A 14,250-nucleotide genomic window follows, 5' to 3' on the forward strand; every position below is an offset into this window, starting at 1 on the left:
GACGCGGGGCGCGGTGGGAGTCAGGACGTAGCTCAGCACACGTCCCTGCTTTGTTTTGAAGTAATTTCAAGTTACAGAAAAATGGTAGGTAAGAGCCCTACAGACGCCTTCCCGTGCTTTCCCCGCGGTAACGTCACCACGGTTGCCGTTTTCTCGCTTTTACTCTATTTTTTTCTGAACCATTTGCCAGTACGTTGCAGATACACGGCGCCGCTTTCTTAAGTATTGTGTTGCCCGAAAACCAAGGCACTTTCCTCTCGACGAGTGTAGCCAGCAAATCGAGGAGAGTAGCTCGATGCGTTAGCACCACCAGGGCCCAGCAGGGGCCGCAGGCCTCCCAGCAATGTCCTTCGTCGCGCGTGCACAGGCGCACACGGGCGCACACGGGGGCGCACACGGGCGCGCACGCCTGCTCTCCTTTCCCTTCGTTCCTGTCCGAGCTCAGGTGGTTCTGTGCTGCATGTGCTGTCCTGTCTCTGGTCTCTGCCCGGGACGGTCCTAAGGCTTCCTTACTTATCGTCTTAAAGAACACAGTCCGCTACTCTGTGGAGTATCACTTACCTTCGTTAAATGTTCTTTGTAATCTTTAGAATCCTAGAATTTTACTTATTTATTAAATGTATTGGGGGGACGTTGGTCCCTCAGATCACAGGTTTCGAGTGTGGATTTCCGTGAGGCGTGACCTGCGTGTTGCACGTCTTGCCCACCACCCAAGGTCAGGTCCTCCGTCACCGTGTCCAGCCCCCTGTGCCCTTCGCTGCCCCTCACCCTCCCCTCTCTGTGCCTGTTCATTGTCTCTCTCTGTTCCGTGTCCCACGTGAGTGAGATCTCAGGGTTCTTGGCTTTTTCTGACTCCTGTCGCTTGGCGAGATGGCCCCGGGGTCCGTCCGTGTGGTTGCAAACGGCAGTGTTTCATCTTTCCTGCGGCTGAGAGTGCTCCCTGTGTCCTCCCACAGCTGCTCTGTCCAGGCCTCTAGCGAAGGACACTTTGGTTTCCTCCGTGTCTTGGCCACCATGAGTAACACTGCGGTGAACGTGGGGGTGCATTATCTTTCTGAATGTTCCTTTATAGTTTGATTTGGGCACAGCCGTCCTGGTGGTTCATGTCTGCGAGGGCTCGTGGAATCTGCTTGAGTCAGTGCATTGTGACCTGTCACTCGTCCCGAATGCTCCTCTTCTCAGGGTTGGCCAGCGGGACCTTTCCAAGGTGGCTTCTGTGTTCCTGTGACAGGTCTCGTTCTGCTTTGAGCATTTGCGTACCTCCTGGCACAAAGCACTCCAGGCTCACTCTGTCCTTTCCTGACCCCGCTGTGCAGGTAGACGCATCTCGGGTTTTTCTTTGTAGGGACGTTTGGGAAACAAGGCCGGGGCAGTTAGGCCGCTCGTTGCTCCTGAGGTTGCTGCTCTAAGCCCTTGTAGCAGGCAGATCGAGGAAATGCAAGTGTGTATACAAACACGCACGCACATGCACACACGCACGCGCACACATGCGCACAATCACCTATATCTACTTTTTTTAACCCTCACCCGAGGATATTTTTTCTGTTGCTTTTCAGGGAGTTGGGGGGGGGGCATCGATGTGAGAGACACTCCGACTGGCTGCCTCCCACACTCACCCTGACTGGGGCCAGGGATCGAGCCTGCAACCCAGGTACGTGCCCTTGGCCGGAATCGAACCCGGACCCCTCGATCTGCAGGCTGACACTCTAATCGCAGAGTCAGACTGGCCAGGGCAGCCCCCCAGCTTTCTCATCCCCTCATCTGCTGCTGGGCACGTGGGCTCCCCCAGATCTCAGCCGCTGTAAACTGCGCTGCTGTGCACACGGGTGCGTAAGTTCTTTCTGATGAGTGTTTCAGGCTCCTTAGGACACATTCCTAGAAGTGGGATCACTGGGTCCAGTGGCAGCTCCATTCTTAATTTTTTGAGGAACTTCCCTACTGTGTCCAGATCAGTTTTATAATCACGATCTCGGGGTGGGAGCCAGGCCTGCTTGTGTTTTAAGGACTCCGGTGTGTAGTCGAGGAGCCACCGCTGTGGCTCGGTGTTCTTATAAGCAGCCTGGCCGAGTCAGGGATGAGACACTGCGTTTTAGTGGATGTTGTAACGTGATTCTCTGTATTAGTTGGAATCAGGAGCGACTGCCAGGAATGGAAACCTAAAGTAAGTTGACTTATACAGATGGCTTATTTCAGTTTTATGTAAAGTTCTAGACACGGGCAGTCCAGGGCTGGCATGGCCATTGGGTTCCACAAAACCCTCACGTACCAGGTTCCCTCTTGATGTGTTTCTGTTGAACTGGCGGGGGGGGAAGCTCTTAGCCTCAAGCTCCAGGACAGAGGCTCGATCTCCTGCCACAGCGTCCGTGTTCCCAGCTGTGGAGGAGCCTGGGAACGGGCTCTTCTGGGCGCTCGGCGTGCTTGCTAAAACCAGAAATCCTTTACGTGGGAACAAAGGAGAACCGAGGTGGCAGCCACCCGCCATCCCCACCTTGCCCTCCGGGAATCTGCCCCCGTGCTGTTTCCCCGACCCGGCCGCTCAGGTCAGCAAGAGGCCGAGTCAGCAAAGGCTCGTGGAGACGAAACCTCTGCGGGGGACAAGACGCCTGTCAGTCTGACTCAGAAAGACTGCAGGTTAGAGACTGTACTGTTGCGAGAAAATAACAGAGGTGTCAGCTTTCTGATGGTGCACAGCTCCTGCCCTCCCCCGGTGTTTCGGGAATGGTTACCTCTCAGCCGGGCTGTGTACTTGCTGACCCGCTCGGGTTGGCCTCCGTGTCGATGCTGCTCAGGGGCTCGGTGCCTCGCGCTTACCCGTCAGTGTTTCCGGTGCTTGTCGGTGAGGGATGAAAAGCCGTCTGCTCCGTGGCTGCTCTAACCGGTGCTTTGTTGTTGCAGCCGACGAAGGCCGCTGCACGGACCCCGACCGGCTGCAGGTGCTGTACAAGAAGACGGTGCTGCCCTACGGGGTCTTTAAGAAGCAGCAGCGGAGCCCGGCCGAGGAGGCCGCTGTGCTGCAATATGCCCGCCTGGTGGGGCAGGCGTGCGCCCAGCGGATGCTGCTCTTCCGGAGCTGAGGCCGCGCTCGCCCCTCGCTCAGCCCGCGCCGCCCAGACCGGTCACTGCCCGAGATCCCGGCTCCACCTGCAGATCCTCCTCGTTTTGACTGTTACCTACTTTCCTAACTGTTCTGTGGCAATGCATTTGTGAGAATCTCATGGTTAGTGTGAAGATTTTAAAGGTACGTTGTGACCTTGCCTCCTAATTGGGGTTTATCATTCAGAAGCTTGTTTTGTGAACAAGACATGGTCAGCTTCTCTCATTGTCAGTGTTCTAGGAAGTAAAATCAGACGTGAGCCTTGAGTAATTTAAATTACAGTCATGTTTTTTGCTCTGTTAGAAATCAAAGCAGAGTGTGGCCTCAGGTCCATTTAAAACAAGCTGCTGCGTTTCAGGTGAAGTCACTGCTGGCATCAGGCTGGCGTCTAATAGAGGACTCCAGGGAAGGAAGGCATCACCTCGACCTGGTCTTTACTCAGACGGCCCTGCTCACGGCTGCTGTCGGCCGATGTTCTAGAAATTACCACCAGTGCTCCCCTGACTCTCAGAATGTCCCAGCTTGGACAGTGAAGTGTTTGTTTACCCTGGTTGTATGATATGTAATTTGCTCTATTTCTAAAAACCTGAGAAATGGAGTTTCTGAAGAAAACGTAGCTCCTGCCCTCACCTGAGCAGCCTCAGGAGTAACATGCCCTCGGTTTCCCACCTCAGAGCTGAGGTCGCTTGTCTTTGGTTATTGATTAAGGGCTGGTTCACATCCAGCTGCTCTTACAGCTGGAGGAAGGAGAGGCCGGCGCACCAGGTCGGAGCTGCAGGGGAGTTGGGGCAGGTGGTGGGGATGGGGTTGGTGTCTCCTGTGCTCTCTCCGCTGACCCCGGCTTCTGTCGCCGGCTGCTCGGCCCTGAACCCTTTCAGTCCCCACTCTGCCCATTCATCTGTTTTCTATTGATGGACCTTTGAAAACTATATTATAAGCTTAGTAGTTTGACTCTCACTGCTGATTTTATACTTTTCTTTTAAATGCACTGAATTTAGATAGAACATTTTACAATAATTTCAGCCGGTAAAAGGGGGGCTCATAAAACAATGATTTTAAACGTCAAATTCCAGAAATTCAACATCCAAACCATGTGTTCATTCAGAGTGTGTGTGTACCTCCTGCCCTGTGTAGCTGTTGGCTGACTAGGGACCGAGCAGCGAGCAAAGCCGGTCTCTCCGACGGCACGGATTTCATCTTCTGGGACCCCCCCCCCCTTCAAATAGTTCCCAGGAGCACTGGATGGACTCTTGCTTGGAACTGCCTTCAGAATCTAGGAAACGTCTTCTTTTCCCTCTGAAGTAACAACAGCTTAATTTTTTATGATTACAAAAGTGATAGTGTGAGCAATTAAAACATTAAGAAAAAGATAAGTAGGAAAGTAAAAATAATCTGAAATCCTGCCATACAGAGAAAGAGAGGATGTCACACACACACAGTTTTACAACAAATAGAATTGTGCTCTGCATGCTGCTGTTGGAGGGAATTTAAGACAGGTCCCTGACGTGCTGTGAGAAGTCCCTGGGACTGAAGTGAGGTCAGGTCGCACCCAGTGCCCGTGGCGTTCAGAGCCCGGGCTCCGTTGTCAGCTGCTTCTATCCAAGTGGGGAGCGTGTAGGATGGTGAAGCTCACAAGATCCCACCTTGAGTATCAGACGGGGGGAAGGCTTGAATCTGACCACGTGCTGTTCCTCCGCTGAATTCCAAGCAGGGCTCCTTCAGGGGGATGGCGGTCGGCCCTGTCTGGGGACCACCACGTGGGTCGGTCCCTGCTGGTGGCATTTTGGTGGCTCCAGTGAGCCCCTGGAAGAGTCAGGCATGGAGAGCCTTCCCTGTTGCTGTATTCGTGTGTGGGGTCTTTTTTGAGAATAGATAGTGTGGTGATCCTAATGAGCAGTTTCTTGAAAAGACAGTAATTGGTCCTTGAGTCCTAGCTGAGTGTTGGTAGTGGGCAAGAAAGGACAGGACAGTCAAGGGGAGTGACCGGCTTTGTCCTTCGGCACGCGGTCCGGCTGAGACATCTGCTTTCATGTTAGTGGCTGTGCTCTGAGACAGACACGGGACCTTTCTAAGGCCGTTGGCAAACCTCTTTAAAGCGGGCAGCTCTGCACCCATATTCTGTGGCCCTTTCTGATTTCACATAACACACCTGCCTTCCTGTCTGGAGGCAAAAGGGTGGTGGAGGTCCCCATACAGCCAGGGTGGTAGAGGTCCCCGTATGCCAGGGTGGTGGAGGCCCCCGTATGCCAGGGTGGTAGAGGTCCCCGTATGCCAGGGTGGTAGAGGTCCCCATATGCCAGGGTGGTGGAGGTCCCCGTATGCCAGGGTGGTAGAGGTCCCCATATGCCAGGGTGGTGGAGGTCCCCGTATGCCAGGGTGGTGGAGGCCCCCATACAGCCACCTTTGTTTAAGTTACTTCAGTTCCATGGAAATTACTCTCTTATTTTTAAAAAGTGTAATTTTTCTGTTCTGAAGTGTAGAGGCTGTTACCTTACTCGTGATTAAAACGGACAGGAGGTTGTCACTGTGTGTGTTTCCTTTCAAACCGCTGACCCTACTTTTTCTCCATTTTGCAAAACACCGGTTGTGTGGCTGCCATGGTGGACTCTGTCATGTAAATGAACCTTTTCAGATTCTGAACAGCGTATGGTTTGGTTTTATAGGCTTTCTATCATTTCCATATGAATAAAGGTGAAAATAAGATGATGACCAGTTACCGACAACGTGTCTGTCTTGCTGATTTCAAGGACAGGGAAGTACATGGGTGTCACCGGGAAGTGTCTAAATTAGAAGTTGTTCAGATGTGTCTTCTTTTGTTCCAAAAGAAAACCAGTAAATACATGTAAAGCAACAAGTTTGGTGCATGTTGTGTTTTTGCTCCTGTGTCTACTTTTTGAACGTGTGTTTGGTGGTGCTCAGTGGGGAAATAACGCTGCTTCTGTCACAGTGGCGCCCGCTGGTCAGTACGTGGAAGACCCGTGTTCTCATCTCCTGAAGTCTCCAGGGCACTTTGCCCGTCGTGAGTATGCAGAGGACGGAGGTGAACCGCTGGCTGTGAACCGCAGCATTTGCTTTTCAGTAACTGGCATTCCAGAGCACCTGGTTGCTTAAAGCACGATGGGTCCCTTTCTCAGGGATGAATAAAAGTCTCCTTCTTTAGCAAAGTCTGGATTTTCACAAGATGAATTCGGGAATAGACATTATTTTACCCAAAGGGATTTGAAATAAGAGATTTAAATTACAATCTTGAATATAATTTCTCTTAAAAAGTTGAGTTAATGGCCCAGCCAGTGTGGCTCAGCAGTTTTGTGTCGACCCATGAACCAGGAGGTCACAGTTCGATTCCCGGTCAGGGCACAGGCCTGGGTTGTGGGCTTGATCCCCAGTCGGGGGCCTGCAGGAGGCAGCCGATCAGCAACTCTCATCACTGATGTTTCTGTCTCTCTCCCTCTCCCTCCCTCTCTGAAATCAATAAACTTTTTTTTTTTTTAAGTTTACAGAGAAATTTTCATAAATATCTCATAAAGCAAAGCCTGCTTTGATTGTAACAGTCCACGGTGTGTTTGTGGGAGACATTTACAGGTGTTTGTCTTTCCTGGTAGGTTTATGATAAAACGAATCCAGTTCTCCAAGTTATGTAAATATTAGTGACCATTTCCACTGACATTTTTTCCAGAATAGAAATAGCTTTGTCGTTTTCCTTCCTTGAAATGGGCAGTGTTCACCCCAGCACATTTAGACAATATAGAAAAGTACTCGGAAGGAAATAAGAGTCACTCAAAATCCCGTCACTGACTGCTGCCATTCACAGTTAGTCCTTTCAGACTTTGTTCTACCGATGTGTATGTGTGTGTTTTGTTTCTAAAGAAAGACGGAATCATGCCATGTATATTGTTTTGTAATTTTTTACCTATTTGATATATAGTGACTATGTAGACTAATGAGGAAAGTCATTTTAATGGCTGCGTAATACTCCACTGTGCCTATCTTTTGAGAAAGGGGCCCTAGGACTTCAGCCCCTCCTTGTAGGTAATAGGATTGTAATTGACCAGCATTAACAGTTTTTATCAGTTCTTTGTGGAACTTGGTGATGTGCTTCTGCCTCATTTCCAGTCTCTTTGCCTTTCACTGGGCAGGAGGAATTTCCCTTTTTCTTTTTTTTCTTTTTAAAATATATCTATTGGTTTCAGAGAGAGGAAAGAAGAGGGAGAGAGAGAGAAACATCGATGATGAGTCATTGATTGGCTGCCTCCTGCACGCCCCCAACTGGGGATCGAGCCCGCAACCCGGGCTTGTGCCCTGACCAGGAATCGAACCCTGATCGCCTGGATCATAGGTCGACGCTCAACCACTGAGCCACGCCCGGCTGGGCTCCCTTTTTCTTGAACATTCAGAAAAGGTGTAGCTTTTACAGCTTTGAGCCCCCTCTTGTCCCTCAACTAGGTGTTTTCTGGGAGATCTATGCTAAGGTTACAGTTTGTGCGTCTCTAAAATGTCCCGTTAGAAAATGCCTGTCTTAAAAGCTAAGGTTATTTAACACAGCTCCTGGTTCTGATTCATTTATTATTTACAGAACAGAGACCTTTAAATTGGGCACAGTGGGAAGGGTGGGTTACCGGACCAGTATGACAGATTTAGCTAAGTTTTTTTACTTTTAAAAGTATGTTTATATTTTTAAAAATATTTTGAGATTTAGCTCTAAGTAAAATTGCATTTTTTTTGTGTCCAGTTGGTTGTCACAGGTGATATCTTCAGTCCTATCTAGAAAATGTTTCCCATTCACTGTTTCAAGTAGACCAAGAATTAAACTTGCTGAGTATGTTTCACACGTGTGAGTTTGTCGTGCTCATTACCAAGGGTCTGTGTCGTTTCCTAAGGTGACTGCTGTGGCTTTGAGATCGACAGTTGAAGGAAAACGTTTCCTTCAAGAACAATTTGAACGACTGATAAATTAACTCAGAAATATTTACCCCGGGTTTCTGCTGTTTTACTCCATTCTTATATTGCATCTTGAATCTTTCAGGTTTCTGATACTGGTTACATGTTTATTTTCATCAAATAGAAAAAAATTATAAATTTATCAATAAATCATTAGCAATAAAATAAATTAACTGCATCTCCCGAAAGAAGCCTACCCCGAACACGCAGTGACCCGGCTTTGTAGAAGAAAAGTGGGAAAGATGGATCCTCGTTGCAGCGTCTCTCCAGCTGTCGGAACCAGCCGGGGGTTGCCTCGGAGTTGTCCGTCCAGAAGACACATGGCACGGGTTGACTCACAGCTCTGCTTTTAAAAGATTTTTCAGTCCTTGATTGTATTTTTAAGGGTAATTATGATAACTTTTTACCTAGTACAGCCAACTTCTGATGCAAACTCGTGTCAGTGTCCTCAGCATGAAGCTCCATGGACTCTGACTAGAGGCTGTTAGATGGGGAGACCGTACTTTGGACTGGCTTCCCCAGTGTTGGTTGCAGACACCTGCGGCCACCGGCCAGCCTCCAGCCGAGAGGGAGCCTTGGCGGGAGCATCTGACCCGTCTTCATCATCATTGAGAGCGGTGCTTGCTCAGGTGACCCTGAGTGCAAAGTGCAGAAATTGCTCTCCTGTCCTTGTTCTGCCCTTTCAGTTAAATTTTCCCCAGAGCCACCAGGGGGCAGAAAGAAACTTCCTTACCTTGTATTTTAAACTTCTGACTAACTCCACGTGGAAATGTAAACTTTCCTTTTTGGTCCATTAGGCCAGTGTTTTTTATATAAATTTTATGAGTGAAATAAGCCAGTCACAAAAAGACTGGTGCTGTTTGATTCCACGCACGTATCTAGAGTAGTCGAGTTCAGGAACGCAGAATAGAATAGTGGTTGCCAGGAGCTGGGGGGAGGAGGAACGGGGGGATGTTTTGTGGGGACAGAGTTTCAGTTTTGTAAGATGAAACAGTTCTGGAAATCGGCTGTACAACAATGTGAATATACCTAACACTACTGATCTATACCCTTAAAATTGGTTAAGATGGTAGATTTTATGTTATGTGTATTTCATCAAAATTTAAAAAAATTTTAATGCATATTATTTTTATTTATTTATTTATTGATTTTAGAGAGAGGAAGGGGAGAGGGAGAGAAATGTCTGTTTTTCTACTTATTTTTGTATTCACTGGCTGATTCTTGAATGCGCCCTGACCGGGGATCAAACCTGCAACCTTGGAGTATCAGGACGACACTCTAACCAACTGAGCTACCCGACCAGGGCTGAAAATTCTTATTTTTTATTTTGTTTAAGTATAATTTTATTGATTTGAGAGAGGAAGGGAGAGGGAGAGAAACAACGTGAGAGAGAAATAACAGCTCAGCTGCCTCCTGCATGCCTCCTGCAGGGGATAGAGCCCAAAACCCAGACTTGTGCCCTGACTGGGAATCGAAGCGGCAACCTTGGTGCATCGGGACAACGCTCGAACGAACCGACCTGCCTGTCCAGGGCTGAAACTTTAAATTAAGCCGCATTGTGACACAGTAGCCTGGTTGTCTGTTGTGCTGTTTCAGTCTTCGGAAGAAGTGAGCTCTCGGAGCTACGTGGAACTTGCAGAGTAACAAAGTGTCAGCTCTAAGGGCAGAGGCACCACCTCTTCCAGGAGGATGAGTTAGATTCGTGTAGGGAATTTACAGTATTACAGGATTCCTTCAGACAGAGCTTTCCAGTGGACACTTTGTTACCAGCGTGACTGAGGTCCCTGTGTTCTACCGGGCCCAGCATTTTCAGGCCCGGGAGGTGTCCTCTGGGAACCTAGCATCTCAGGACGGTGGATCGCAGGAGCAGCTTTGGTTTTGGAGCACGGGGGGCCATTCGAGTCGGTAGTGACATGAATCTGGACCCTGCCCCTGCCCATTTATCAGACTTTCCAGTCCGATTTTCAAAGGGAGAGAAAGAATAATAACCAGTGTCCAGAGCATTTTAATAAATACAAAGTTCCCCAAAAGGCCCACCGACCCAGACCTCATGGCTCCTGCCAAATCCTGTAAAAATAAAGATTAAACCGTACGGAGTATTTGTTTTGCTCTGATTGCTGTTATATTGTTTGGCTAATAAAAGTCCTCAGGCATCTGGCCTGAGAGAGTGCTGATGGCCCTCACTTTTGATGCCACTGCTCACCCACCCCTTCCAGGGAGTCACTTCTTTCTTAGCTGCATGGTGCTCTCCTCACCTGGAATCCCACTGTCTCTGGGCATTGCCAGGGAGGGGCATTCACGTGCCAGCGAGGCCAGGGTTTCAGATTCCTCCCCATTTCTTAAAATCTTGTATTTTTAAATAATTTCAAGCTTGTGGAAAAATTGCAAAAATGACAACCATTGCATACCGTTTACCCAGGTTCAGCAATTGTTCATATTTTGCGTACCTCTCTCAAATATAATCACAGTACAATGATCAGAATCAGAAAATTAAACGCTGGTACAATAGTATTATCTAAAATATATCTCATTTCACCAGTATTCCCAACAGTTCTCCTGCAGTTGTGTTTTCCAGTCTGCGATGCTCACCGAGTGCCTTGACTATAGCCAACATGAGCTCATTCATGTCTGACCACCAATTAAACAAGTCCAGCCTCCCCCTCTCTCCCACTTCCCAGCAGAAAAATAAGTTGGTGATCACAAAGGATTGGAGAGGAACACAGTTAACTTGTTTCCTGCCTCTGTGAGCCAGTGATTATTTACATGTTAAAATAAGATTAATGTGTATACAACTTTATATGAACAATATTGTCATATTACTCTATAATAACTGAAAATAGCCCAACATGAAGGAGAACATCTCTTTGATTCTATGTAGGTAACAATTTAAATAGAACTGCTTCACAGGTAGCAAGCAGCCCCCGAGAGAGCGCCCCCTGCTGAGAGAGGGGAGTTCTGGCGCCAACGGGGAACAAAGTGTGATTCGTAGGCTGGAGTGAAATGCATTGCTGCTCTCCGTGGGGTTAACCAAACAACTCACGAGAAAACAAACAGTAATAAGAAGGAACAGAAAAAAACAAGAAGACTTCATGGGCCGAGGGTGAATCTCAAGGCTTAATTAATCCAGGTCCAATTGTTTCATGGTGGTGGTGTTTTCCAGCGAGAGTCAAAAAATGTCTGGTGGTTTCTCTTGTTCGGTATTAGCAGCCAGTACTGATCATTGCCTTCTATTGACCAGTTTTCATGATCATAATTTTGTCCCTTGTTCTTTGGAGGTGACCAATTAGGGGGTGTGTGTAGTGGATTTAAACATTTTAACACATTTGAACATATTTGATGGGCTTTAATCCATTGCAGTTACTGTCTTTATTGAAGCTCCTAAAATACCATCTTTGGCCAGTGGGAGGCTAGCGTACACTTCTCGATAGTAAATCATCCATCATCCACTCATTTGTTTGCTCTTCCATTCCACCGAGAGCTTTGTGTGCCTATTGTAGGCCAGACCCAGAACCAGACAATGCAAAGAGTGTAAAACCAAGATTTGGCCCCTGCCTTGTCTACAAAAAGCTCACAGCCTGTAATGAGAAATAACATCTATGCAGATTGCAATCAGAAGGTGGTGTCATGAAAGACAGAGAAGCAGAGATGTGTTGTGGTGACCGGACGTGAAGCTCATATGACACGTTGCCTCCTTACCAGGTATTTCGGCCTCTCCTCTGCTTTGCCCTCCCCAGCGTGGGGATTCCGTCTTGTGATTTGAGATGGTGGCTCCATCTCCTGCCACAATGCTCATGTCCTCCAGCAAGACAAGGGGAGAGGGAAGAGAAAGACTCCTGTCCTAAGGCCAACACCTGGAAGTAGTATCACTTCTGATCACCTACCAGTGGTCAGAACTGAGACACACGGCCACACCTAGCTGCAAGGGAGTCTGGGAAAAGTAGTCTTTTTAAAAAATGTGTCTGTTGATTTCAGAGAGAGGAAGGGAGAGGGATAGAGAGACAGAAACACCAATGATGAGAGTCATTGATCAGCTGCCTCCTGCACGCCCCCCCAGTGGGGATCAATCCCACAACCTGGACCTGTGCCCTGACCGGGAATCGAACCATCCTTGGATCATAGGTCGATGCTCAATCACTGAGTCAGGCTGGCCGGGCTGGGAAAGGCAGCCTTTAAGTGGATGACCCTGTGCCTTTTCACTTCGCTATGTGCCAGCCCTGTGTAGACCACCAATTCTCCAAGTTTAATGTCTACAAGGATCACCTAGGGATGTTGGTAAAATGATGCTGATTCGGGAGGCCTGGGGGCGGGGGGGCAGGTGTTGAAATTTTGCATTCCCCACCAGCTCCCAGGGGAAGCAGGTTCTGTTGGTTCTTGTGCCACACTTAAGCGCCACACTTGGAGTATGCAGACGACCCCATAGGAGGGACTCTCTGCTTCCAGGGCAGCCTGGTCTGGCAGCAGATGTCACCTTTATCTTTGGGTCACTGCTGCTGCAGCTATGTGGGTAAATACCTTTGGAGAGTGTTGCATATTTGATTTAAAAGCCCAGAAATGTGCCAGCGTACAGAGTGTAATTAGAAGTCTCTGCCTAAAGTTATTTGTATATTAGCTTTTGTTTAGAATTCAGAGTTTTCCCTTCAGATTTGAAAGTCTGAGTAACAGTATTTCCAGTATAATAATATAAAAATGAGATATTTTCTAAGTAGAAACCAAATTGCAGTAGCACACAGATTTCTGGGCATTATAAATATTTAGATCTGTGGACTTCATCCAATTATCTTCAAACACTTTGAAAGTGTGAATAATTATACTTTATGCCAGTATAAATAGAGTTTTTATTTCCCAGAGAAATCTAAGCACTTCAAGGCCCTTTAAGAACATTATCTTTTAAGTGTCGTTAATCAAAATAGAAGCGAGCGTCCCGGGGATGCCTCCCTTGCCTCCTGGGGCCTGGGCGAGCCACCCTGCTCTGCCTCCCTCGCCGCCTCCACCTCTCCAGAGGCCCTGAGCTGTCTGCTCCAAGACGGACGGACGGCAGGACTGTCTGGTCCTCCCTCGCCCCTGTCCCCCACAGCCCAGAACTTTTCCAGTCCCCAGGGCGAGAGTGTGAAGCTTGGATTTCTCTGTTTGCTTTGTCCCCAGCAACTGGCCTTTTCTGCCTGACCTGCAGCGCCTGGTACAGGGGCTTTGATCTCCCTCCAAAGGCACCACCAGGGTTTATCAGAAGAGCCCCGGGTGGGTTGTTAGGAAGATTACAGAGCGAGGTAGGTGGAAGCCCGGTTGTGAACCGTGGAGGGCTCTACACACCTAAGGGGGCCTTGCCCTGTGCAAGAACAACGGGGAGAGTAAGAGTTGTTACCGTTTCCGAGCATTGGCCGTGGGCCAGGAAGTAATGCTTTACGCGGGGCTCATCTCCATTTCGCAAGTGGGGAAACTGAGGACGGAGAGATTCAGCGACTCACCTGGGGTGACACAGCTGAGCCTGGGAGTCAGGACACGAACCAGCCCAGGCCGAGGGCCTCCGGCGCCCACGCTCTTAAATAGGATACATTTCCATCGGATTCTGTTATAAAGTAACAGCATACTTGGGGATATGTTCAGACTTGAGTGTGGAGTCTTAAATCACAGTTATATTTAGTTTCTTCTCACATTCCAAAATGTGTCTTTACCTGGGTGGGTTGGGGGGGGCTCCTGGCAACTTCTCATCTCACGTCCCTGAAGTGTGGTCACTGCTGTCCTTCCTCACAGCCTCAGAGCTGGGGGCTGTGCAAAGCTGCGCGTCTGTCTCCCCACCGCGTGTGTGTGTGTGGGGGGGGGGGGGGGGATCGAAGCCTTCGTGCTTTGGGTTTACCCACCGAGACGGGGAGATAGGGGACATGGGCCCGAGAGAAGGAAGCCGGAGAAGCCAGACTAGGGGATGCCTCCCCCACCCCCATCCGTTTGCAGTCCTGCCATCTGTTAGGGCTATTTTCTCACCCCACTCTGCAATGTTTTCGTTCAGATAATGTTTATTTCCCCCTTCCTCCAACTTTGAAAATCATTTACCCTGCAGGGAATAACACAGAAATGCTGTGTGCTTTAGAAGGATGCACAGAAGTGCAAGGGGACTGACCTTACCCTCCCCCCGCCCCCCCCCCCCCCCCCCCCCCCGGGCCTCTCAGTGAGCATCTTTAAGATGCCTAGTGGAGCCTGGGCTTCCGTAGAGCCAACTTACTCTC

General features: G+C 48.9%; 1 protein-coding gene across 6 annotated transcripts in view; it reads left to right on the top strand.

Moving 5' to 3' along the window:
* Positions 1-4,051, top strand: part of ATE1 (arginyltransferase 1) — a 54,307-nt gene extending 50,256 nt beyond the window's left edge. For all 6 annotated transcript variants that reach the window (XM_087824067.1, XM_087824065.1, XM_087824064.1 and 3 more), the window contains one exon: positions 2,896-4,051. In XM_087824067.1, the coding sequence (XP_087680193.1) occupies positions 2,896-3,074 (179 nt within the window). In that variant the 3' untranslated portion in view covers positions 3,075-4,051. The remainder of the gene's footprint in view (positions 1-2,895) is intronic.
* Positions 4,052-14,250: the final 10,199 nt, after the last annotated feature.

The sequence above is a fragment of the Miniopterus natalensis genome, chromosome 14 (assembly GCF_054644295.1).
Source record: "Miniopterus natalensis isolate mMinNat1 chromosome 14, mMinNat1.hap1, whole genome shotgun sequence".
Taxonomy (NCBI): domain Eukaryota; kingdom Metazoa; phylum Chordata; class Mammalia; order Chiroptera; family Miniopteridae; genus Miniopterus; species Miniopterus natalensis.